General features: G+C 44.8%; 1 protein-coding gene across 1 annotated transcript in view; it reads left to right on the forward strand.

Moving 5' to 3' along the window:
- Nucleotides 1–25,337, forward strand: part of LOC309555788 (cyclic nucleotide-binding domain-containing protein 2-like) — a 267,741-nt gene extending 242,404 nt beyond the window's left edge. The window contains exons 10-15 of the mRNA XM_082257946.1: nt 4,155–4,236; nt 4,969–5,110; nt 5,840–5,905; nt 10,090–10,250; nt 14,721–14,925; nt 25,117–25,337. Coding sequence (XP_082114072.1) covers nt 4,155–4,236; nt 4,969–5,110; nt 5,840–5,905; nt 10,090–10,250; nt 14,721–14,925; nt 25,117–25,257 — 797 coding nt within the window. The 3' untranslated portion in view covers nt 25,258–25,337. The remainder of the gene's footprint in view (nt 1–4,154; nt 4,237–4,968; nt 5,111–5,839; nt 5,906–10,089; nt 10,251–14,720; nt 14,926–25,116) is intronic.
- The last annotated feature ends 2,073 nt before the right edge of the window (nt 25,338–27,410 follow it).

Consider the following 27,410-nt stretch of genomic DNA (forward strand, 5'->3'; position numbering starts at 1 on the left):
TTTGTGCTCTGACATGCACGGTTAACTGTGGGACCTTATATAGACAGGTGTGTGCCTTTCCAAATCATGTCCAATCAACCGAATTTACCACAGGTGGACTCCAATCAAGTTGAAGAAACATCTCAAGGAGGATCAGTGGAAACAAGATGCACCTGAGCTCAATTTTGAGTGTCATGGCAAAGGCTGCGATACTTATTTAAATGGGATGTTTCATTTTTCTAACTTTAATAAATTTGCAAAGATTTCAAACAAACTTCTTTCACGTTGTCATTATGGGGGATTGAATACTTTCCGGATGCGCAGTATGTGCTTGGACACAGACCGGGGAATTACCTAAGCTTCCCAAGCCATTATAATGGTGAGGGGAGGGGGGGACTTTTGTTTGCGCCACATTACCTAGGTGCCAGCCCCTTTGTTCGGAGCGATCAGTTTTCTGTTCTGCCGTGTCTATGACAGGCAGCACAGAGAACAGGAGAGCTGGAGCTGCATTCTCTAATCTCTCAGCCCGTTCCCGCTCAGAGTGGGAGGGAGAGGGAGGGTTGTTAAACCTGCAGGCTCTGCTCGTGTAGTGTAATCACTGCACAGGCAGAGAGAGAGATGTGAACTGTCTGCTGACAAATCACATCCCAGTACGAAAGGCCAGACCTGGTGGGAATCAGTAGAAGTTTTCTCTATGGAAAATTGCTACATTCCTTTTGTTAATCAGGTGCAGACCTGCGTCAGTTTCTATTTCAATGTAAAAAAGAAACTGGCAGAGGTGGCGAAGCAGAAACCAGCACAGGTCTGCACCTGATTAACAGTGTGAATGCGGCAGTTTCCATAGAGAAAACTGCCGCAGATTCCTGCCAGGTCTGGCCTGTAGTACGTGATGTGAGCTATCAGCAAGCAGCCCACATCTTTCTCTCTGCCTTTGCAGTGATCAGGGCAGGGACAAGGGGTGGGCAGAAGGGACGGCTGCCCTGGGTGCAGCGTGTATTGTAGGGATGGGGGCACCCCAAGTTCCTTCTACTATAAGGCTGAGAGGAGTAGTGACAGTGGCATCACTACTTCTGTCAGCCCAGCGCTGGACGCGACAAGGAAAGGAGGAGAGAGTCGGGAGGAGGTGCGGGCTGTGCTCTCTCTCCCCCTCCTCCTCATAAGCTCCCACATAATGAAGGAGCAGGGATGCAATTTGGCATCTTTGCCAGGGCACTGGATGATCTTGTCCCAGCACTGGCAGTGATTACACTACACGAGCAGAGCCTGTAGGTTTAACAAGGCTGATAGGAGTAGTGACAGTGGCATCACTACTTCTGTCAGCCCAGCGCTGGACGCGACAAGGAAAGGAGGAGAGAGTCGGGAGGAGGTGCGGGCTGTGCTCTCTCTCCCCCTCCTCCTCATAAGCTCCCACATAATGAAGGAGCAGGGATGCAATTTGGCATCTTTGCCAGGGCACTGGATGATCTTGTCCCAGCACTGGCAGTGATTACACTACACGAGCAGAGCCTGTAGGTTTAACAAGGCTGATAGGAGTAGTGACAGTGGCATCACTACTTCTGTCAGCCCAGCGCTGGACGCGACAAGGAAAGGAGGAGAGAGTTGGGAGAAGGTGGGGGCTGTGCTCTCTCTCCCCTCCTCCTCATAAGCTCCCACATAATGAAGGAGCAGGGATGCAATTTGGCATCTTTGCCCAGGGCACTGGATGATCTTGTCCCAGCACTGGCAGTGCTTACACTACACAAGCAGAGCCTGTAGGTTTAACAAACCTCCTCCTCCCTCTTGCTCTGAGCTAAGCGGGGGGTGGGAATGGGGCAAGAGATCGGAGCATGCAGCTCCTGTTCTCTGTGCTGCCTGTCATAGACACTGCAGAACAGAGAACTGATCGCTCCTAATTCACAAAGAGGCTTGTCGCCCTTTTGTTAATTAGGAGCAGCATCCACTCCATTTTTAATGTTTAGAAGAGTGGTGGAAGCATGGTACTTGCACACCGCAATTCACAATAAATGCATTAGAGTGCTGTAGTGCCCAGCAACGCACCTCAATTGCACATGCGTTGCAACGCACCACATCGCAGAGTAACACACTACTGTGTGCTGCATCAACAAAAAAATGGTGCATGTCCAGCATGTCCAACTTTTTGGTGCATCCCCATCTCATTTTCTTGAAAATAAAACAAATATTAACACATGCCTGGATGCAAGGCGCCAGTGTCTTAATGGGCCTTAAAAGTCCAATTTCAGTTTGGGAAAAATGAATCCTGTAGCTCTAGCTGCTACATTCACAGATCTGGTACCATTTCACTTCCAGGTTGAATGACGCCTAGCACCCTTTAACCCACTTCCTGTGAGCCCCAGGTGTCATGGCTCTGCCCCCCACCCAGCTTGGACTCATAATGGAAGAGAGCAACACTAAATCAACCATGCAGCATTCAAGTTTCACCTACCCTTAGAGAAAGAATAGGGTAAAGGTGGCCTGTGATACCATGACCAGACCAGTGACTTCATGAAAAGACCTTTGATGTCATGAACAAACTGTGACACCATGACCAGACCTGTGACTCCATGACCAGACCAGTGACTCCATAACTAGACCTTTGATGTCATGACCAAACCTGTGGCCCCATGACTAGACCTGTGATTCCATGACCAGACCAGTGACATTATGACCAGACCTGTAATGCCATAAACAGACCTGGGACATAAACAGACCTGTGACATCATCACCAAACCAGTGACTTCATGACCAAACCTGTAACCCAAACCTGTGACGCCATGACCAGACCTGTGACGCCATGACCAGACCTGTGACTCCATGACCAGACCTGTGATGCCATGACATGACCAGAACTGTGATGCCATGATCAGACCTGTGACTCCATGACCAGACACCTGGAAAAAAATAAATTTAAAGATTGGGGGGATTATTCCATTGGGAGGGGAGAAGCAAATGAAAAAAAAAAATCCTAAGCCTGGAGTTGGGTTTTTAATGCAGCCAACATATGCCCAAGGTGTCATGGCTCTGCCCCCCACCCAGCTTGGACTCATAATGGAAGAGAGCAGCACTATATCAACCATGCAGCATTCAAGTTTCACCTACCATTAGAGAAAGAAGAGAGTAAAGAGGGCATGTGATACCATGACCAGACCAGTGACTTCATGAAAAGTCCTTTGATGTCATGAACAAACTGTGACACCATGACCAGACCTGTGACTCCATGACTAGACTTTTGATGTCATGACCAAACCTGTGGCCCCATGACTAGACCTGTGATTCCATGACCAGACCAGTGACATCATGACCAGACCTGTGATGCCATAAACAGACCTGGGACATCATAAACAGACCTGTGACATCATGACCAAACCTGTGACTGCATGACCGTCACCAAACCTATGACCCAAACCTGTGAGGCCATGACCAGACCTGTGACGCCATGACCAGACCTGTGACGCCATGACCAGACCTGTGACGCCATGACCAGACCTGTGACGCCATGACCAGAACTGTGACATCATGACCAGACCTGTGATGCCATGACCATACCTGTGATGCCATGACCAGACTTGTGACGCCATGACCAGACCTGTGACATCATGACCAGACCTGTGACATCATGACCATACCTGTGATGCCATGACCAGACCTGTGATGCCATGACCAGACCTGTGATGCCATGACCAGACCTGTGACGCCATGACCAGACCTGTGATGCCATGACCAGACCTGTGACGCCATGACCAGACCTGTGACATCATGACCAGACCTGTGATGCCATGACCAGACCTGTGATGCCATGACCAGACCTGTGATGCCATGACCAGACCTGTGATTCCATGACCAGACCTGTGATTCCATGACCAGACTTGTGACTCCATGACCAGACAGCTGGAAAAAAATAAATTTAAAGATTGGGGGGATTATTCCATTGGGGGGGGGGGGGGTGAAGCAAATAGAAGGAGAAAATTCCTAAGCCTAGAGTTGGATTTTTAATGCAGGCAACATATGATATTTGCATTGAGCTGTGTGTTGCTGGAAAATGGCTGCCGTGGAGTGGTTGTCCAAGAACCCAGGCCCACACAGTGTTGACTTGAACATGAGCCCCAAGAACAATTTTTAAATGATAAATGTCACCAATAAGATTATGTCTTCATATTGTTCTTTCTTATTTATAACAGAAAAGGCTGAATCAAACACCAGCGTTAATGGCACCCTCTCCAGCACCATCAAGGAAGCCACAGAAATCCTTCCAGAGAGGGGGTGAGTCCAGAGACCTGTGACTCTATGACCAGACCTGTGACGACATGACCAGGCCTGTGACGCCATGACCAGGCCTGTGATGCCATGACCGGACCTGTGACGCCATGACCAGGCCTGTGAAGCCATGACCGGACCTGTGACGCCATGACCGGACCTGTGACGCCATGACCAGGCCTGTGACGCCATGACCAGGCCTGTGACGCCATGACCAGACCTGTGACGTCATGACCAGGCCTGTGACGCCATGACCAGGCCTGTGATGCCATGACCAGGCCTGTGACGCCATGACCAGGCCTGTGACGCCATGACCAGGCCTGTGACGCCATGACCAGGCCTGTGACGCCATGACAAGAACTGTGACCAATGACTTCCAATGTCAATGAAAGATTTGTTTTTAGTTATTGGAGGTGCCTTCTTTCTTCCAAATCCTGCTGCATACCAGCTGTATACAACCTCTGGTGAGGCTGGATTTGTGCTATGACGGTTCCCTTAGGATATTGGCACAGTCTGTTGGGTTTGTCATCTATGATAGGGGTTTCCTAACTTACGGCCCGTAGGCCTAATCTATCCCTCTGCAAAATTTTTCTCTGACCCTCTGCTGTAAGTGGGGACTCTGATGAGGACTGAAATGTAAGGGGGACTTTGATGGGGACTGTGATGCAAGGGATCTCTGAATAGGACTACGATAAACTCAAGTATATTTGATATTTATTTGCTTTGTTTATTGGGTAGTGTGTACTCGGTGGAAGACCTGGCCAGGAGATACGGTTTGCCCGTGTCCTATGCTGAAGACCCTGGGAACCTGAACTTACCAAGAGAGCTGATGGCGGCAGTCTACCTACGGATTGACTCTCTACAACCCGGACAATACTTTGTGAGTCCCCCTAATGATTCCCATTGAATTCTGAAGGGTGCCTGAAGGCCGGGCCATATTACATCATGCTGTGCTAGGGTCACCTGAATGACATCTTGTTGTACAAGCTCTGCCCCATTTATCATGTTATCACTAGAAGGAGTTTTTGGGTTTTCGGCAATTATGGGTTCATGGGGAGTCCCCAGAATGAATTGATAACTGGTCAGCTGAGTCACAGGAGCCAATATTTCGAATATTTTCCTATAAAGGGGTGGCTATTGACTTTAAATGGGTTTATCAAAATGTTGGGAACCTTAAGAAAGATTCATGAAGCTGTTTGCAAACCCGACCCAAGTAGATATAGGTTAATTATTCCTGATTCCACTCAATGGCACTTGAAGTCTTGAACCCTCCTCCTTCCCCTACAGTTCTCTTGTTGATTTTAACCACAAATGTCCAAAGATGGCTGAATGGCAGAAACAAAATGACCAAAATGTTATCAGTTTTGAAATATTGAGGCTGGCCCTGTAACCTTGCTGCCCTAGGCAGTCCTGCCTAGAGGTTACCTGTGATGGGGAAGACCCACATTTCTTCCATGGGGGTCCTCAGCGTTCTGTGTCTGCACTGAGGTGTGTGGGTTCCTATTTGCTCAACATCGATGGAGCGGATTGTCCATGAATTAGTCATTACTGTCTATAAATGTCTGTCATAAACCGTGTTATGATTGTTTTCTGCTCCCTTCCCCCACAGAGAGGAGTGGATGTGGATTATGTTGAGTCTTGCTTCGAGAAGGAGGGACTCATATCACCCGATCAGGTATTTCCTTTATATTATCAAAATAATTGTTTTACCAAGTAAAAGCATTTCTAAATGCAATTTTTTAAAATTAAAAAAATATATACACACTTACCTGCTTTGTGCAATGATAATACATAGAGCAGCCCCGAACCTCCTCTTCTGGGGTCCCCTGCCGGCAATCTTGGCTCGTTCTCTTATGTGTCTGCCCCCATAGCAAGCCACTTGCTATGGGGGCAGACGTGCGGTTTGCTCTCGAGCCAGGCTGTGTGCATCCATAGACTCACACGGCGGAGTAGAAGGTGAGGTGATGGAAGAGATGCAGCCAAGATCTATTGAGGACTCTGGTAAATATTTAGGGAGGTGGGGGAGCATGGTGCCCACATAGTTCTGGCACCAACACCACACAACAGGGCCATCGGAATGGAACCAGTGGAACCTCTCCCCTCATTTCTCAGGTAAGTATCCACTGAAAAGTGAAGAGTGATCCCACTGACCACCAATTTAAGGGATTGTTCCCAAGGACAACCAATGTAAAGGGCATTCTTCTAACTGACAACCAATGTAAGGAGCATTCTTCCAACTAATCACCAATATAAGAAGCATTCTTCCCACTGACAATCAATGTAAGGAACATTCTTCCCACTCACCACCAATGTAGGAGACCTTCTTCCCAATGGCCACCAATTTAAGGAGCATTCTTCCCACTGGCCACCAATGTAGGGAGCATTCTTCCCACTGTCCCCCAATGTATGGATCATTCTTTCCACTAATCACCAATGTAAGGAGCATTCTTCCCACTGACCACCAATGTGAGGCACATTCTTCCCACTGATGACCAATGCAAGATACATTCTTACCATTGGCCACAAATTTAAGAAGCATTCTTTCCACTGACCACCAATGTAAGGGACATTCTTTCCAATGGCCTCCAATATAAGAAGCATACTTCCCAGTGCCAATGTAAGGGGCAATATTTCTACTGATAGTGAAAAAATAAAGGTGCGCTGATAAACGTGCGTAAAGCTGCTACCAAGATATATATGTGATGTAGATGTAAAAAAAGGTTGGTGCGCTAAACTTAAATTCCACAAATATATAAACAATGCATACAATTGTAAATATGGTGAAAAAATCAAAAGTCCATTCTCTTGTGACAACGTGCAAATAAATAAACTTTGAAGTGACTTGAAACGAATTGTGATTCCTGTAACTCGATAAATTGTGTATGACCACCACGTGAAACGATCCCCACCACCGACAAGCTGTTCTTCTTACCAGATAAACAGATATATACGTGAGTGGATTGAAAATACAGCTACTCACTCCCCATGCAGCTTCACCCAAGGTGTGTGTGTAAGCCGCTTACCAGATATCAATGTGGTTGAGCATGGGAATATACATCTCATCTCTTCAGAATCGAGGCTGTCTGTTGGTGTGGCGATCCCAATACAAAGTATAGTGTCTCCTTGTGACTTATCAAGCTGTGCTATGATTACTTCACTTAAGATACTGTGGCTACCATTCTGTTACACAGTAAACAGCAAGTTTGTCTTCTATCCTCACAGCATGACACTGTTCCCTTGTTTGTGTTCAGCTTCAGCAAAAATGTAGATCCTTCAGCGCCCTGTGTTCGCAGCAAATGAGCAAGAGACTTGCTCATTTGCTGCGAACACAGGGCGCTGAAGGATCTACATTTTTGCTGAAGCTGAACACAAACAAGGGAACAGTGTCATGCTGTGAGGATAGAAGACAAACTTGCTGTTTACTGTGTAACAGAATGGTAGCCACAGTATCTTAAGTGAAGTAATCATAGCACAGCTTGATAAGTCACAAGGAGACACTATACTTTGTATTGGGATCGCCACACCAACAGACAGCCTCGATTCTGAAGAGATGAGATGTATATTCCCATGCTCAACCACATTGATATCTGGTAAGCGGCTTACACACACACCTTGGGTGAAGCTGCATGGGGAGTGAGTAGCTGTATTTTCAATCCACTCACGTATATATCTGTTTATCTGGTAAGAAGAACAGCTTGTCGGTGGTGGGGATCGTTTCACGTGGTGGTCATACACAATTTATCGAGTTACAGGAATCACAATTCGTTTCAAGTCACTTCAAAGTTTATTTATTTGCACGTTGTCACAAGAGAATGGACTTTTGATTTTTTCACCATATTTACAATTGTATGCATTGTTTATATATTTGTGGAATTTAAGTTTAGCGCATCAATATTTCTACTGATGACCGATGTAATGAAATTTCTTACCATTGGCCACCGATGTAAGGGACATTCTTCCCAATGGCCACCAATTTAAGGAACATTCTTCCCACTGACCACCAATGTAAGGAGCATTCTACCCACTGACCACCAATGTAAGGAGCATTCTTCCCACTGACCACCAATGTAGAGAGTATTCTGCCCACTGACCTCCAATGTAAAGGGCATTCTTCCCACTAATCACCAATGTAAGGGGCATTCTTCTTATTGATCACCAATGTAAGGGGCATTCTTCCTACTGTCCACCAATGTAAAGAACAGTTTTCCCATTGACCACCATTGTAATATACATTTTTCTCACTGACCATTAGTATAATAGGGCATAATTTCTGCTGTCCACCAGCGTAAGGAAGCCCTACCCTCGTTGATTACCAATGTGGTGTGGATATTACAGCTGTAGATATAATCCCTGTTAGCAGTGGTTGCATGAGACCTGGATATTATTTCAAGGTTCCTCCATGGTAAAAGGCTGAGAAATGCTGCTTTAATATTCCTTTATAGCTGCCTGATGCCTTGCTGGGGAGATCCTCCTTTACTTCATCATGTCACCATCCAGGGCTGCTGTTAGAAATCATGGGGTCCCATACAGCCTTCCTGATATATTAATCTCTAGTAGGTCACGTCCAGTAGGTCCAAAGTCTGAAGAGGTTAAAACAAACCCCCAGCTGCATTAGCAGACATGAACATGTTTCCGTTTACGCAGCCTCCTTGTGGCTTTACTGCCAAAGAGACCTACGTGGTGGTAGAGTCACCTTATCACATACCTTGGTTGGAGGCCGAAGTGACAAGGCTTCCCCTTGCAGCTCTGGTCTGAGTACCAATGAGTGTAGGAACAGGGGCACAGGACACAGGGCACAAAGAACCACGGATTCCAGTATTCAGGTGCAAGCACACCAGAGGAGGATCAAGGATGGCGACCCAGAGGAAGGCACCCAGGAACTGGACCTTGAAAGCTTTGTACAGAGAATATGAGGATGCACAGTCAGAGGTAGATGGAGGTACCAGCTGAGATCAAGGACGTGATCAGATAGAAAGCCAGGGTCAGCACGGATGGTTAGCAAGGATGTAGTCAGAAGCCAAGCCAGAGTCATGAGGACCAGGAGTAAGGGTAGTCAAGCAGCAGACTGAGGTTGATACCAGGAAGACAGCAGAGTGTGGTCAGAGGCAAGCTGAGGTCAGAGCCCAGAATCCACAAAGCAAGGTCAGGAGCAGGTCGGCTAAGCAATCTAATATCAGGCAACTGAAGCAGGAACACAGGTCATGGGTAGCTAAAAACATCCAGCGATTAACACACATCAGGGCCTCCTTTAAATGGGCAGCTTGGCCCCATTCCCAGGATTGGATGTGCACCAATGCGCACTGGCGCACACGGATGCGCTGACTTGTCAGTTCATGCCGGTTACTGGCCAAAGTCCATAAGTTAGTTATGACTAAGCGAATCTAATTTCGTGAAACGCGTCAACTATGTTTGTCCCCTGTCTCTGATTTTTTGTCTTCATGCTTTTTGGAATTTTTCAATAAACAGATTTTATCTTCTTCACCTTCAAATTGGAGTGCGGTTACCTCATTTTCATTTACTGGCCAAAGTCTGTCAAGGTGCTGCCACATGCATGCAATCACAAGTATGAGCATTAACTCTATGAGTATTGGTCTTCTGACACACCTAATCACTTTCACGTGACTCTTGGGTGCCTCCTCCACCTATAACAAGAACTGGTGGGTCACACTAATAACTTTATTTACAGTTCAAGGATTTAGACGCTGCAAGCAGACTGTGATAAACAATAGGGGATCTGCATTCTCTTCAGTGGAGCAAGATCAGTACGAGATGGATTTTATTTGGCTGCTATGGGTCTTGCTCCTATTCTTTTTGCTTCTTGCTCTGCAATATATACATAAAAGCCTTTTTTCCCCACAGGATCTGAGCTTCCTCCCCATGTCTGAGCAGAAGGACCCGCGCTCCATGGTAGTCATCAGCCAGGGATCAGAGGTTATCCGGATCAAGCTGGACAAGTTCTCAGAGCTAGCCGATCTCGCCACCCTAAAAAAGCTGAAGGAGAGAAATATAGCATATCCCAGGTATATCAACAACCAAGGTGCCATATCCTGGTTATACCAATGTCCAAGGTGCTGTATCTCAGGTGTATCAAAAACCAAGGTGCCATATTGCCATATCCTGGTTATAACAACGGCCAAGGTGTCATATCCCAGGCATATTAACAGCCGAGGTGCCATATCCCACGTATAACAATGTTCTAGGTGCTGTAACCCAGGTATAACAATGGCCTATGTGCCATATTCCAGCTATAAATGGCTGATGTGCTGTATCCCAGCAATAATACAGCAATGGCTGGGCTGGTGTATCCCGGGGATAACAATGACCTAGGTACATTTTACAGATATAACAATGACCTAGGTGCTAAATCTTTGGTATAACACTGGCCTAAATGTTGTACCCTGGGTATAACAATAACCTACGTCAGTGGTCTCCGAACTGTGGCCCAGGTGCCAGATGCAGTGCTTTGCTTGCCATTATCCAGCCCTTGAGGCATTATTGTCCTACTGATACGAGACAATATTCTGGCAAGTCACATCAACAATGGGGCACCATTTCTCTTATTGACACCAACAATGGGTCTCCCAATGATACCAATGATGGGGCACAATTCCTCCACTGTATACCAAATGTGGTGATGTTTATTCCCACTGATGCCAGTAAGATTTCCACCCCTGCTTGCCACTGTCTGCCCCCCTAAAGTCTGAAGGACAATAAACTGGCCCTTTTTTTTAGAAAGTTTGGAGACCCCTGACCTAGGTGCTAATTCTTGAGTATAACAGTGGCCTAAATGCTGTACCCTGGGTATAACAATGATCTAGATGCCATATTCTGGGTATAACAATGACCTAGGTGCCATATTCTGGGTATAACAATGGCCTAGGGTGCCCTATTCTGGGTATAACAATGAACTAGGTGCCATATTATGGGTATAACAATGGCATAGGTGCCATATTCTGGGTATAACAATGGCCTAGATGGCATATTCTGGGTATAGCAATGATCTAAAGCCGGCCATAGATGGTTCGAATCTCAGCTGGTGCAGCAGGGACTGGCTGAGATTGGAACCATGTACGTGCAGGCTGAATGTACCCAAGTTGATCGGGATGGCTCCCGCTGGGAGAACACAATGGCTCAGTGGGAGAAATTCCCCCATCAACACTGATTGTGGTTGCAGGAAAGAAAAACAGTCTATGGCCAGCTTAAGTGAGGGTACCTGTAGACTTTACGATGGTCAGATGAGAGGCAGTAACAGATAACAGGATCCAGGGACAGTTGAAGGTCGGGACAAGTAGCAAGCATGTGTAATCCAGTAGACCGTTCTAAGGTCAAATTAGGCTGCAATCCAAAGAGTATTCAGGATGGCAGGTAGCACAGGAGGCAGGACATGATAGGTGGGAAGCTAGGTAGCAATCCAGGGTAGGTAGGTAGCAGAGAAGTTCATCCAATCAGGGCAGGACAGCCAGAACCAAGGGTGTTTGGCTGCTGGCCAATCAAAGTGAGAAGGAAGGCTATGCAGGCAGAACAACCCACTGACTACCAATGAGTAGACCCAGCAAAGGCCCGCCACCACTGGCAATCGTCACTGCGTGGACACTATCCTTGTTGCCTTGCAACAAGGGTGCAAGTACCCTTGAGAGCGGCTGACGGCAAGGACAGGGATAGAAGCATGAGACTAGGTGCCATATCTCAAATATAACAACGGCTTTGGTGCTGTATCCCAGGTTTAACAATGGCCAGGTGTTGTATCCTGAGTACAACGATTGCCAAAGTGCCATATCCTGGGTATAGCAATGAACTAGGTGCCCTAACCTGGGTTAAGAATGACCTAGGTGCTGTATCCCGGGTATAATAATGACAACTGTGCTGTATTCTAGGTATAACAAAGGCCTTGGTGCCATATCCTGGGTAGCGCAATGACCTAGGTGCCCTAACCTGGGTTAAGAATGACCTAGGTGCTGTATCCCGGGTATAATAATGACAACTGTGCTGTATTCTAGGTATAACAAAGGCCTTGGTGCCATATCCTGGGTAGAGCAATGACCTAGGTGCCCTAACCTGGGTTAAGAATGACCTAGGTGCTGTATCCCGGGTATAATAATGACAACTGTGCTGTATTCTAGGTATAACAAAGGCCTTGGTGCCATTTCCTGGGTAAAGCAATGACCTAGGTGCCCTTATCCTGGGTTTAACAATGCCCTAGGTGCCATACCCTGGCTATAGCTATGGCCTAGGTAAACCTAATCAGGACATTTTTCCAAACTGGAATATGAACATCTCTAGATGCCATATTGCAGGAATAACAATGGATTAGGTGCCATATTCTGAGTTTAACAATGGCCTTGGTTCCATATCCTGGGTATAATAATGGCCTTGGTGTCATATCCTGAGTGTAACATTGGTCTACGTGCCATATCCTGGGTATAACAATGACTGATTTTCCATATCCCAAGTATAACAATGACCTAGGTGCTGTATCCCAGGTTAACAATGGCCTTGGTGCCTTATCCTGGGAATACCAATGACTTAGGTGCCGTATCCCGGGTATAACAATGATAACTGTGCTGTATCCTGGGTCAACAATTGCTTTGGTGCAATATCCTGGGTATAGCAATGACCTTGGTGCCCTATCCTGGATTTAACAATGGCTTAGGTGCCACACCCTGGGTATAGCAATGGCCTAGGTAACCTATTTCAAACTGGAATATGAACATCTCTAGATATCATACTGCAGGAATAACATAGGCTTTGCTGCCATAATCTGGGTTTAATAATGGCATTGGTGCCATATCCTGGGTATAACAATGACCAGGGTGCTGTATCCTGAGTATAACAATTGCCTTGTTGCCATATCTTGGGTATAACAGGTATAACAAAGACGAAGGTGTCATATCCTGGGTTTAACAATGGCTTTGCTGCAATATCCTGGGTATAACAATCACATAGGTGCCATATGTTGGATATAACAATGACCAAGGTGCCATATCCCGGCTATAACAATACCTAATGACCTAGGTGCCATATCCTGGGTATAACAATGACCTAGGTGCCATATCCTAGGGAAAATAAATTACCTAGGTGCCATATCTTGGGTATAACAATGACCTAGGTGCCATATCCTGGGTATAACAATGACCTAGGTGCCATATCCTAGGAAAAATAAATGATCTAGGTGCCAAATCTTGGGTATAACAATGGCCTAAGTGCTGTAATTGGCTATAATAATGACCTAGGTGCCATATTCTGGGGAAAACAATGACCTAGGTGCCATATCTTAGGTATAACAATGACTAGGGTCTAGGGTGCTGTATCCTGAGTATAACAATTGCCTTGTTGCCATATCTAGGGTATAACAAAGACCAAGGTGCCGTATATCCTGGGTTTAACAATGGTTTTGATGCAATATCCTGGGTATAACAATCACATAGGTGCCATATGTTGGATATAACAATGACCATGGTGCCATATCCTGGCTATAACAATAACCAATGACCTACTGTAGGTACCATATCCTGGGTATAACAATGACCTAGGTGCCATATTATAGGGAAAAAATGACCTAGGTGCCATATCCTGGGTATAACAATGGCCAAAGTGCTGTATCTTGGATATAACAATGACCTAGGTGCCATATTCTGGGGAAAACAATGACCTATGTGCCATATCTTGGTTATTACCAGACCTAGGTGCCATATCCTGGGTATATCAATTACATAGGTGCCATATCATTAGTATAACAATGACCTAGGTGCCATATCTTGGGTATAACCATGACCTAGGTGCCATATCCTTGGTATAACAATTACATAGGTGCCATATTCTGGGTATACCAATGACCTAGGTGCCATATCTTGGGTATAACAATGACCTAGGTGCCATATCCTTGGTATAACAATTACATAGGTGCCATTTCTTGGGTATACCATTGGCCTAGGTGTCACATCCTGGGTATAATAATGTCCTGGGTACCATATCTGGATAAGCAATGACCTTGGTGCCATATCCTGGGTATAACACTGGACTAGATGCCGTATCTTAGGTATAACAATGGCCTATACACTGTATCTTGGATATAACAATGACCTAGGTGTGGTGCTTTGGGTATAACAATGGTCTATGTGCCATAACCATCTGTCGCTGTCTTTTTCTACTCTGTACTGTACCATGAACAGAACATTAATGGCGGAGAAGAGACTGAACCTGAGTACGGCCATCATCTTGATTCTCAATTAAGTAGGAGCTCTAGGCTTGGCTGGGCATGCATGTGTATGATATAGAGGTGAGAGGTGGGGCTGCTTCTACACACTTTAGTCACAAGCTTATCTATGGGGGCAGTGGCCTCTTTCCAGTAGTCTCCATCCCCCCAGAGATCTGTTGTCTGGTCAAACGATTGTCATCTCGATTCTACTGTACCGACACCTTACAATGAATGCATGTTGGCTCAGATATGATCATATTCTAACAGTTTGTCCTCCTAACTTTGTCTATGGCAGTGACAATGACCTCTGTAGGATCTTCTTGGAGCAGAACCGATGGAAAGTCTTCAAGTCGGACCTGGTCCACCAACTGAGCTCTTCTCCAACGTTTCACCCGAAACATAACCATCACCAAGAGCAGGGGGGTGTGAGGAGCAAGGGACAGAGCGCTGACAAGAGGGGGATCCTCCAACTGGGGACCCATAAATCCAAGGCAGAGCAGGTCTGTATGGGACCGGACCACCAGAAGGTCAAAATAGCTACACTCAGGGCTTTTTTTCAGCAGGAACGTGGGGGAACGCAGTTCCGGCACCTCCAGCACTGAATGTGTATGTAAGAGCTGGGATGTGCTGCAGGGTCTATTAATGCTGGCTGCTGGAGAATCTATTGTCACTGAAGGGGGTCCTTTTTTTTTGCAGGGGGGGTCTATTGTTGCTGGGGGTGGGTTTATGTTGCTGGGGGGGTCAGTTTTTGCTGGAGGTGTCTGTTGTTGCTGGTTGATGGAGGGCCTATTGGTGCTGGCTGCAAGGAGACCTCTTGTTGCAGCTGGGGTCTATTGGTGCTGTGGGGTTTAGTTTTTGTTGGTGGTCCATTGTTGCTGGGGGCTCTATAGTAGCTGGGGCCTCTATAGATGCTGGCTGCGGGGAGATCTGTTGTTGCTGTGGGGGGGGGGGGGGTCTATTGTTGCTGGGGGTGTATTTTGTCGCAGGTGGTCCAGTTGGTACTGGAAAGATCTATTGTTGCTGACTGCAGGGGGATCTCTTTTACTGCTTTTCTTGTTATCATTAACAAGTTCCATACAATTTACTTCCTACTTACTACCACGAATGATACTTGCTTCTGTATCTAAAAGGAGTGGTCCTGGGAGGTGGGTAGGGGGTGGAACCAAGGAACGGTGCTCAGAGGTGGGTAGGAGGCGGAGAGAAGGAGTGACTTGGAAAAGGGGAGTTCCTGCACCTTTTCTCTGAGAAAAAAATCCCTGGCTACACTAGATGGTATTGAACATTTGCCCAATCCAGCCGTTTCTTACCTGCTTCTGTCTGCAGATCTTGAAATAGCCCCCTACAGTGCACTTGCTGTTATCTTTCAAAATTAGGAAAAGTAATAGGCCATACACACTTTAGATCCATCTAGCTGTACACAACCAACAATAAAGCTCCCCGTGCATCAACCCTAAGGACATTGCTGGGAGATCCTGCAATTTGTCTGTCAATCATAAGCAGGAGGTTGTCCTGGAGACAAACTACAGAGTCCTGCTGTCATGGCTGCAGGGAGAAGACATTGTTTTAGAAGTTACATAAATTCATACCTGCCTGCATATTGGCAGGGCAATAATATGAAGACTGACACAGTTTTTGTTTTATCCAGCTGTATTTAACTTATAACATCCAAGTGAAAGATATAACACCAACATGTCTGGAATAAAAAAATACAAAAACAGAATCACTGAGTTGGAAAAAGGACCCCCCCCCCCCCCTTGTGTCAATATTTAATTGAACCACCTTTTGCTGCAATTCCAGCCTTTAGTCTGTTGGGATTTGTCTACTAACTTTGCACATCTAGACTTTGCAATATTTGCCCACTCTTCTTTGCAGAACTGCGGCGGCATGGTCATAGAGGAGTGAGGAGGAATTACACTACTGCCATCTAGTTAGTAACTGAGTTACATCAGTAAAAAAAGTAACTAATTACTAGGGAAAGTAGCTATTGCGTTACTTTAAAAAAAATAATCAAATATGTCAAATAACTTGTATGAGTGGTATTCGGTGAGTGGTACTGGCTGGCTGCGTGGTACACTGCCGGTGTATAGGGTGGGTGGGTAGGTGTATATAGGGGTCAGTGGGTGTATAGGGTGGGTAGGTAGGTGTATATAGGGGTTAGTGGGTGTATAGGGTGGGAAGGTAGGTATATATAGGGGTCAGTGGGTGTATAGGGTGGGTAGGTAGGTGTATATAGGGTCAGTGGGTGTATAGGGTGGGTGGGTAGGTGTATATAGGGGTCAGTGGGTGTATAGGGTAAATAGGTAGGTGTATATAGGGCTCAGTGGGTGTATAAGGTGGATAGGTAGGTGTATATAGAGGTCAGTGGGTGTATAGGGTGAGTAGGTAGGTGTATAGAAGGGTCATTGGGTGTATAGGATGGATAGGTAGGTGTATATAGGGGTCAATGGGTGTATAGGGTGAGTAGGTAGGTGTATAGAAGGGTCAGTGGGTGTATAGGGTGGATAGATAGGTGTTTATAGGGGTCAGTGGGTGTATAGGGTGGGTAGGTAGGTATATATAGGGGTCAGTGGGTGTATAGGGTGGGTAGGTAGGTGTATAAAGGGGTCAGTGGGTGTATAGGGTGGGTAGGTAGGTGTATATAGGGGTCAGTGGGTGTATAGGGTGCGTAGGTAGGTGTATAGAAGGGTCAGTGGGTGTATAGGGTGGGTAGGTAGGTGTATAAAGGGGTCAGTGGGTGTATAGGGTGGGTAGGTAGGTGTATATAGGGGTCAGTGGGTGTATAGGGTGGATAGGTAGGTGTATATAGGGGTCAGTGGGTGTAAAGGGTGGGTAGGTAGGTGTATATAGGGGTCAGTGGGTGTATAGGGTGGGTAGGTAGGTGTATATAGGGGTCAGTGGATGTATAGGGTGGGTAGGTAGGTATATAAGGTGGGTAGGTAGATGTATATGGGGAGGGGGGTTGGTGGATGTACAGGTACAGTGCAGGGCTCTCGCCGCTCTCACGATTCCCCTCAGCCGGTCCACTCTCCCTCTCCGCTCTCCTCCATGTCACACATGCCAGTACCGCAGACAGCGCCGGCAGGGTCATAGAGGAGTGAGGAGGAATTACACTACTGCCATCTAGTGGCAGTAGATGTAATTGTAGTAACGCCGCTTAAGTAATGGGTACAGCGTTACCGCAGGGGGAAAAGTAATCAATTAGATTACTAGTTACCCGCAAAAGTAATGGCGTTAAGTAACGACGTTTACTTTAACATCGTTATTCCCATCACTGCCAGGGACTGAAATGCTTCAGGAAAGCTCTTTTCATGCTGAGCTAATCAAAGTGACCACAGCTGATTACCATTGAAAAATAAATAGCTTTGTGTGCCATTGAGAAGGTTGAAAGTCATTTTTTTTAGGAGGGGGGGGGGGTGATCCTTTTTCCAACTCAGTGATTCTGATTATGAATTTTTATTTTTTTCTAAGATGTTGGTGTTGTATCTTTCACTTGGATGTTATAAATTGAACTGAGTAAGTACAGCTGGATAAAACAAGAACAGTGTCTGTCTTCATTTCAGGCTGCAAAGCAACAAAATGAGAATATTTTAAAGGGGTGGGGGGGGGGGGGATTCTTCTCTATAACCTCTGTATACGAGCTGTACATAAAACGCTTGTTATTAATAACACACCTATTTTATTAGGAATGATTCACTGGATTAAGGGGGATATTTTGTAGTTTAGTTTATATTATTGTACAGAACAAACAGAGCGCTCACCGGCATAACAAAAAAAACCTCCATGTGACTTTATTGCATATAAAATAACGCACTCACAAAAAACGAGATGAGTTTGCACATCATTAAACCAATATGTCTCCGACCACCAGGCTTGGCTGTTCGACCCTCCGAACCTGCATTGCCAACATGGGCACAACCTCACAGTATATAAAAGTGAAGTTGCGCTGTGCATTTATATTAAATCACACAAATTTTACCATGTGCAATATTAACATTGAACAATGTCAAAAAGCACCAATAAAAAAGAAAATTATAATAATTTAAAAATCCCAAAATAAAGTCCTTCCACACCTTTAAACTCAACACCAGTGCAAAAATAAATAGTGTCCAAACACAATTTCCATCATACAGTATCTCACAAAAGTGAGTACACCCCTCACATTTTTGTAAATATTTTATTCTACCTTTTCATGTGACAACACTGAAGAAATGACACTTTGCTACAATGTAAAGTAGTGAGTGTACAGCTTGTATAACAGTGTAAATTTGCTGTCCCCTCAAAAAAACTCAACACACAGCCATTAATGTCTAAACCGCTGGCAACAAAAGTGAGTACACCCCTAAGTGACAATGTCCAAATTGGGCCCAATTAACCATTTTCCCTCCCAGTGCCATGTGACTTGTTAGTGTTACAAGGTCTCAGGTGTGAATGGGAAGCAGGTGTGTTATATTTGGTGTTATTGCTCTCACTCTCTCATACTGGTCACTGGAAGTTCAACATGGCACCTCATGGCAAAGAACTCTCTGAGGATCTAAAAAAAGAATAGTTTCTCTACATAAAGATGGCCTAGGCTATAAGAAGATTGCCAAGACCCTGAAACTGAGCTGCAGCACGGTGGCCAAGACCATACAGAGGTTTAACAGGACAGGTTCCACTCAGAACAGGCCTCACCATGGTCGACCAAAGAAGTTGAGTGCACGTGCTCAGCGTCATATCCAGAGATTGTCTTTGGGAAATAGACGTATAAGTGCTGCCAGCATTGCTGCAGAGGTTGAAGGGGTCGGGGGGGGGGGGGGTCAGCCTGTCAGTGCTCAGACCATACACCGCACACTGCATCAAATTGGTCTGCATGGCTGTCGTCCCAGAAGGAAGCCTCTTCTAAAGATGATGCACAAGAAAGCCCGCAAATAGTTTGCTGACGATAAGCAGACTAAGGACATGGATTACTGGAACCGTCTCCTGTGGTCTGATGAGACCAAGATAAACTTATTTGGTTCAGATGGTGTCAAGCGTGTGTGGGGGCAACCAGGTGAGGAGTACAAAGACAAGTGTGTCTTGCCTACAGTCAAGCATGGTGGTAGGAGTGCCATGGTCTGGGGCTGTGTGAGTGCTGCTGGAACTGAGGAGCTACAGTTCATTGAGAGAACCATGAATGCCAACATGTACTGTCACATGCATATTAAAAAAGAATAGCGCACACATGCAAAAGAAATGACTATCAAATATGAAGACAATCCATAAATAAAAATGGGGATTTGGTCCCACCATATGGCCATATCGTGCTCACGCCCACCACTACGTCAAAGTACCCCATTGTCAGTGGGTCCTACACTATCCATAAAAAAGGATGAATCCAGCCTCTCTAACCCTTGGAGACAACACTCCTTGCTGGGAGAGATTTGCTAATGCACTACAAGGGACTCCTCCTATATCTACTTGATAGAGAACACTGATAGAGTACAGGTGTGTGTGTGTGTGTGGGGGGGGGGGGTGGTGGGGGGGTGCTCAACCCCAGAAGTCTGGTCAGACCGAATACATAATAAACAAGCAAAACATTGGGGGAGAAAACCCTGAACATGTATTTCTAAAGCTGGTGCAGCTATGAACCAAGCGACATGTATATTAAAAAAGAATAGCGCACACATGCAAAAGAAATGACTAGCAAATATGAAGACAATCCATAAATAAAAGTCCCATTAGCACATCTCTCCCAGCAAGGAGTGTTGTCTCCAAGGGTTAGAGAGGCTGGATTCATCCTTTTTTATGGATAGTGTAGGACCCACTGATAATGGGGTACTTTGAAGTAGTGGTGGGCTTGAGCACGATATGGCCATATGGTGGGACTAAATCCCCATTTTTGTTTATGGATTGTCTTCATATTTGATAGTCATTTCTTTTGCATGTGTGCGCTATTCTTTTTTAATATGCATGTACTGTGACATACTGAAGCAGAGAATGATCCCCTCCCTTCAGAGACTGGGCCGCAGGGCAGTATTCCAACATGATAACGACCCCAAACACACCTCCAAGACAACCACTGCCTTGCTAAAGAAGCTGAGGGTAAAGGTGATGGACTGGCCAAGCATGTCTCCAGACCTAAACCCTACTGAGCATCTGTGGGGCATCCTCAAATGGAAGGTGGAGGAGCGCAAGGTCTCTAACATCCACCAGCTCCGTGATGTCATCATGGAGGAGTGGAAGAGGACTCCAGTGGCAACCTGTGAAGCTCTGGTGAACTCCATGACCAAGAGGGTTAAGGCAGTGCTGGAAAATAATGGTGGCCACACAAAATATTCACACTTTGGGCCCAATTTGGACATTTCCACTTAGGGGTGTACTCACTTTTGTTGCCATCGATTTAGACATTAATGGCTGTGTATTGAGGTATTTTGAGGGGACAGCAAATTTACACTGTTATACAAGCTGTACACTCACTACTTTACATTGTAGCAAAGTGTCATTTCTTCAGTGTGGTCACATGAAAAGATAGAATAAAATATTTACAAAAATGTGAGGGGTGTACTTACTTTTGTGAGATACTGTATATCTTCCCATTGACGTTAGATTCTTCCACCACAAAAACAAGATTGCCTGCTTACCAACCAGAAATATTGACCTCAACAGGTTAGCAGCACTTGTGGCTTATACCCAGCCAGGGCCTTGCATCTCCAGAGAGGGGTAGCGGATTGGTTAAATCTCCTTTGCCAACATTCGGCAATTAATCCAACTTCAAAACCTCTCAGAAGGTAACACTCCCCATATATGTAATAAAAGATTCGCCATAGTGTAAAAACGTATTAAACTTTAATATCTGGTTAAACTAATTGCACTTACAGTAACGCGGAATAAACCCGCATAAAATAGCATAGCCAGCCGGCTGTAACAATCTCGCCTGTTCTTACGGGATCCCAGTAGCACGGTGACGTCAGCACGTCGCTGGACCCACCCAGGATATCACACTTGGTGGTGGAAGAATCTACCGTCACGGGGAAATTGTGTTTCGGAAATTGTGTTTTGGAAATTGTGTTTGGAATTTATTTTTGCACTGGTGTTGAATTATCGGTGTGGAAGGACTTTATTTTGGGATTTTTATAATATTATAATTTTCTTTTTTATTGTTTTTTTTTTTATCTTTTATCTATCGTTCAATGTTAATATTGCACATGGTAAACTTTGTGTGATTTAATATAAACTAACAGCACAACTTCACTTTTATATATTGTTTATCTTTGTGTCTATCCCACATCTGAGTTGCTGCTTTTTTGATTATTTATTATATTAGCATGACAGCTTACGCATTTTGAGAGCACAGCCTCTTCATCAAATTCCCATCATAGCTTTTGCAATTCGAGGACACACCCTCTTCAGCATAGCCCTATCATAGTTTACGTAATTCGAGGACACACCCTCATGGCATAGCCCTATCATAGTTTACGTAATTCAAGGGCACACCTTCTTCGGCATAGCCCTATCATAGCTTAAGATGTTCAAGGAAGCACCCTCTTCATCGAAGCCTTATCATATGTAATGTGTTTCAAGGGCACACCTTCTTCCTCACAGCCTCATCATACTTCATGTTTCAAGAGCACACCCTCTTCATCAGAGACTTATCATACTGACACATTTCAGGAGCACACCCTCTTCATCAGAGCCTTATACTGGCATGTTTCAGGAGCACATCCTCTTCATCAGAGCCTTATTATGCTGACCTGTTTCAGGAGCACACTCTCTTCATCAGAGCCTTCTACTTACATGTTTCAAGAGCACAACCTCTCCATCAGAGACTCATCATACTGACATGTTTAAAGAGCATACCCTCTTCATCAGAGCATTATCATTCTGAAGTGTTTCAAGGGCACACCCTCTTCATGAGAGCCTTACAATACTGACGTGTTTCAAGGACACACCCTCTTCATCAGAGCCTCATCATACTGATGTGTTTCAATAGCACATCCTCTTCATTAGAGCCTTATCATACTTACAAGCTTCAAGAGCACACCCTCTTCATCAGAGCCTTATCATACTGACACGTTTCAAGAGCACACCCTGTTCATCAGAGCCTTATCATACTGACACGTTTCAAGAGCACACCCTCTTCATCAGAGCCTTATCATACTGACACGTTTCAAAAGCACACCCTGTTCAACAGAGCCTTACCATACTGACATGTTTCAAGAGCACACCCTCTTCATCAGAGCCTTATTATACTGACATGTTTCAAGAGCGCACCCTCTTCATCAGAGCCTTATCTTGCTGAGGTGTTTCCAGAGCCTTATCATACTTACATGTTCCAAGAGCACACCCACTTCATCAGAGCCTTATCATACTGACATTTTCAAGAGCACACCCACTTCATCAGAGCCTTTTCAGGCTTAGGTGTTTCAAAAGCACATCCTCTTCATCAGAGCCTTATCATGTTTACGTGTTTCAAGAGCACACCCTCTTCATTAGAGCCTTACCATACTGACGTGTTTCAAGAGCACACCCACATCATCAGAGCCTTATACTGCCATTTTTCAAGAGCACACCCTCTTCCTCAGAGCCTTATCATACTGATGTTTTTCAGGAGCACACTCTCTTCATCAGAGCCTTATACTTACAGGTTTCAAAAGCACACCCTCTCGATCAGAGACTCATCCTACAAGAGCACACCCTCTTCATGAGAGCCTTACCATACTGATGTGTTTCAAGAGCACACCCACTTCATCAGAGCCTTATCATACTGTCATTTTTCAAGAGCACACCCTCTTCCTCAGAGCCTTATCATACTGACGTGTTTCAGGAGCACACTCTCTTCATCAGAGCCTTATACTTACAGGTTTCAAGAGCACACCCTCTCCATCAGAGACTCATCATACTGACATGTTTCAAGAGCATACCCTCTTCATCAGAGCCTTATCAAACATGTGTTTTAAGAGCACACCCTCTTCATGAGAGCCTTACCATACTGATGTGTTTCAAGAGAACACCCTCTTCATCAGAGCCTCATCATACTGATGTGTTTCAGGAGCACATCCTCTTCATTAGAGCCTTATTTTACTTACACGCTTCAAGAAACACCCTCTTCATCAGAGCCTTATCATACTGACACGTTTCAAGAGCACACCCTGTTCATCAGAGCCTTACCATACTGACACGTTTCAAGAGCACACCCTGTTCATCAGAGCCTTACCATACTGACATGTTTCAAGAGCACACCCTCTTCATCAAAGCCTTATCTTGCTGAGGTGTTTCCAGAGCCTTATCATACTTACATGTTCCAAGAGCACACCCACTTAATCAGAGCCTTATCATACTGACATTTTCAAGAGCACACCCTCTTCATTAGAGCCTTATCATACTGATGTGTTTTAAGAGCACACCCTCTTCATGAGAGCCTTACCATACTGACGTGTTTCAAGGCACACCCTTTTCATCAGAGACTCATCATTCTGATGTGTTTCAAGGGCACACCCTCTTCATCAGAGCTCCATCATACTGATGTGTTTCAAGAGCACATTCTATTCATTAGAGCCTTATCATACCTACACGTTTCAAGAGCACACCCTCTTCATCAATGCCTTATCATACTGACACGTTTCAAGAGCACGCCCTGTTCATCAGAGCCTTACCATACTGACATGTTTCAAGAGCACACCCTCTTCATCAGAGCCTTATCCTGCTGACATGTTTCCAGAGCACATCCTCTTCATCAGAGCCTTATCATACTGACATGTTTCAAGAGCACACCCTCTTCATCAGAGCCTCAACATACTACGGGGTTTTAAAAGCACATCTTCTTCATCAGAGCCTCACCATACTGATGTGTTTCAAGAGCACATCCTCTTCATCAGAGCCTCATCATACTGACGTGTTTCAAGAGCACACCCTCTTCATCAGAGCCTTATTATACTTACACATTTTGAGGGTATTTCTTCTTCATCAGAGCCCTCAGATCATCCAGTTTTCTTTCTTTTGTGAATATATTTTTTTATGCAATAAAGTCACACTGAGGGTTTTACACCACATTGGTGCGGTCTTTGTTTGTTCTTATTTCAGTATGTACCAAGTATTCCCCACCCCTGAAGAGAGCTTCAAGGTGGTGGACACTATGCCATATTCAGTTGATTTGTAAGAGACTCTCTCTTGGTGGACATTATCATTTACTTATCTTTGGTATCCCATTTTTTCACTTGATCGCAGACTATATTAGGATGTTTTTAAATGCACCGATCAGCCATAACTTTAGGATGAGGTAAAATGAATACCATTGATTATCATCATGGAGGCGTGGAAAAGAAATCCAGTGGCAACCTGTGACGCTCTGGTGAACTCCATGACCAAGAGAGTTAAGGCAGTGCTGGAAAATAATGGAAAATAATGGTGGCCACACAAAATTTTGACACTTTGGGCCCAATTTGGACATTGTCACTTAGGGGTGTACTCAGTTTTGTTGCCAGCAGTTTAAACATTAATGTGTGTTTAAACTGTGTGTTGAGTTATTTTGAAGGGACAGCAAATTTACACTGTTATACAAGCTGTACACTCACTACTTTACATTGTAGCAAAGTGTCATTTCTTCAGTGTTGTCACATGAAAAGAATACATATATATATATATATATATATATATATATATATATAATATATATATATATATATATATATATATATATATATATATATCAAACTAATCAATTTTCCATCTCTTAGTTCTGGACAACACCAGTAAAGAACAAAGCCTCTGAAGGCAGCAAAAAGGAAGCCGAAGATTCAGTGGCTGAACAAACCCCCATCCGCCTCATCCACGCCATAGATGTCCCTAAGCTGTGCGGGAAGCGGATCATGTGGTGACCCCAGCGTCAGTGAATGGCGGCTCAGCCATCTGGTGCCTAGTGAACTGTTATCAAACAAAGCTCAGTATGGACAATCACAGCACATCCCACCAATGAGCAGCCTGGATGTACACAAGTAGGAGGAGCCTGCTTTATACAGCTCAGCAATAAATTGATTTCTGATTGGCTGCTCTCCGCCCTTATTCTCCAAATTAAAGCTCAACACAAAAGTTTGTCAAAGTGCGGTGCATAAAAAGAGGTGAAATCTAAAACCTAAAAAGGCTAAATTAACATTATTAACATTACTCATGCCCAGGCGTGACCCAAATTACTCCTACAGCCCCCCCACACTCCAATAAAGGTCCGAGCATGATTATTATTTTTCCATTTATATGGTTCTAATTGAGAAAAACTGATTTTAATACCCCCTGCAGTACCAGGACAGAGTCGTCCAAAGCCCAAGGCAAGGATCCACATGTGCTCCCCCAATGTTAATACATGCTGTAGAATAGGTGTACCACCCTGCCTTCATCCCTCTTGCTTCACTGCGCCCGGGGCAGCTTCCCCTCCTGAGAATGTTATATAGCAGAATGTGAAAAATATATATATATATTTTTTTTAGAATTGTTGCTCTTTTTGTTTATAGCGCAAAAAATAAAAATCGCACAGGTGATCAAATACCACCAAAAGAAAGCTCTATTTGTGGGAAAAAAAGGACATACATTTTATTTGGGTACAGCGTTGCACGACCGCGCAAATGTCAGTTAAAGTAACGCGGTGCCGAATCGCAAAATGTGGCCTGGTCATTAAGGGGGAAAATCTTCCGGTCCAGAAGTGGTTAACCACTTGCCGACCGCCGCAAGTACATATACTGCGGCGGTCAGCCCCGTGCAGGCAAAGTGACGTATGGGTAGGTCACTTCACTCGCGTGCGAGCCAATAGGGGGCGAGCGCGCGCCGCCGGAGGCGCGCTCCCGCCCCCGCTCGTTCACTGTGCTCCCCACATGTGTGACCGGCGGACTCAATCGTCCGGTACAGAGGGAGAAAGGCAGGCGGCTGATGTAAACTAAGCCGCCTGTCATTCTCCCTTGTGTAAGTGCAGAGATCATACGGTCCTGCTATGTAGGATGGTATATCTCTGTAGTTACACAAACAGCCACATCCCTTCACAGTTAGAAACACGCCCCTAGGGACACACTTAACCCCTCCTTCACCAATAAAGTTAATCCCTTCCCTCCCAGTGTCATTTTTACAGTAACAGTGCATATGTATAGCACTGATTACTGTAGTAATGTCACTGGTAACCCCAAAAGTGTCAATAATGTCAGTTAGGGGTCCGATCTGTCCGCCACAATGTTGCAGTCCCGCAAAAAAAAAAAAAAATTTGCAGATCGCCACCATTACTCGTTAAAATAAAAAAAAACAATAAAAATGACAAAAATCTTTCCCTTAGTTAGTAAACGCAATAACTTTTGTGCAAACCAATCAAAATACACTTTGAGATTTTTTTTTTACCAAACATATGTAGCAGAAAACAAATTGGCCTAAAATGTTAAAACATTTTGATTTACATTTTTTTGGGGGAATTTCATATAAAAAATGTGAAAAATATTGTTATTTTTGCAAAATTGTTGCTCTTTTTTTGTTTATAACGCATGATCAAAAAATCGCACAGGTGATCAAATACCACCAAAAGAAAGCTCTGTTTGTGGGAAAAAAAGAACATAAATTTTATTTGGGTACAGCGTCGCATGAACGCGCAATTGTCCGTTAAAGTCACGCAGTGCCGAATCGCAAAATGTAGCCTGGTCATTAACCACTTAAGCCCCGGAAGATTTTACCCCCTTCCTGACCAGGGGGTATTTTGCGATTCGGCACTGCGTGACTTTAACGGACAATTGCGCGGTCGTGCGACGCTGTACCTTAACGAATGTGACGTCCTTTTTTTCCCACAAACAGAGCTTTCTTTTGGTGGTATTTGATCACATGTGCGATTTTTTGATCACGCGCTATAAACAAAAAAAGAGCGTCAATTTTGCAAAAATAGCAATATTTTTCACATTTTTTTATATGAAATTCCCCCCCAAAAAAAAAGTAAAAATCAAACTTTTTTAAAATTTTCAGCCAATTTGTTTTATGCTACATATGTTTGGTAAAAAAAAAAATCGCAAAA

This window comes from Pelophylax lessonae, assembly GCF_965119305.1.
Source record: "Pelophylax lessonae genome assembly, chromosome: 5".
NCBI lineage: Eukaryota > Metazoa > Chordata > Amphibia > Anura > Ranidae > Pelophylax > Pelophylax lessonae.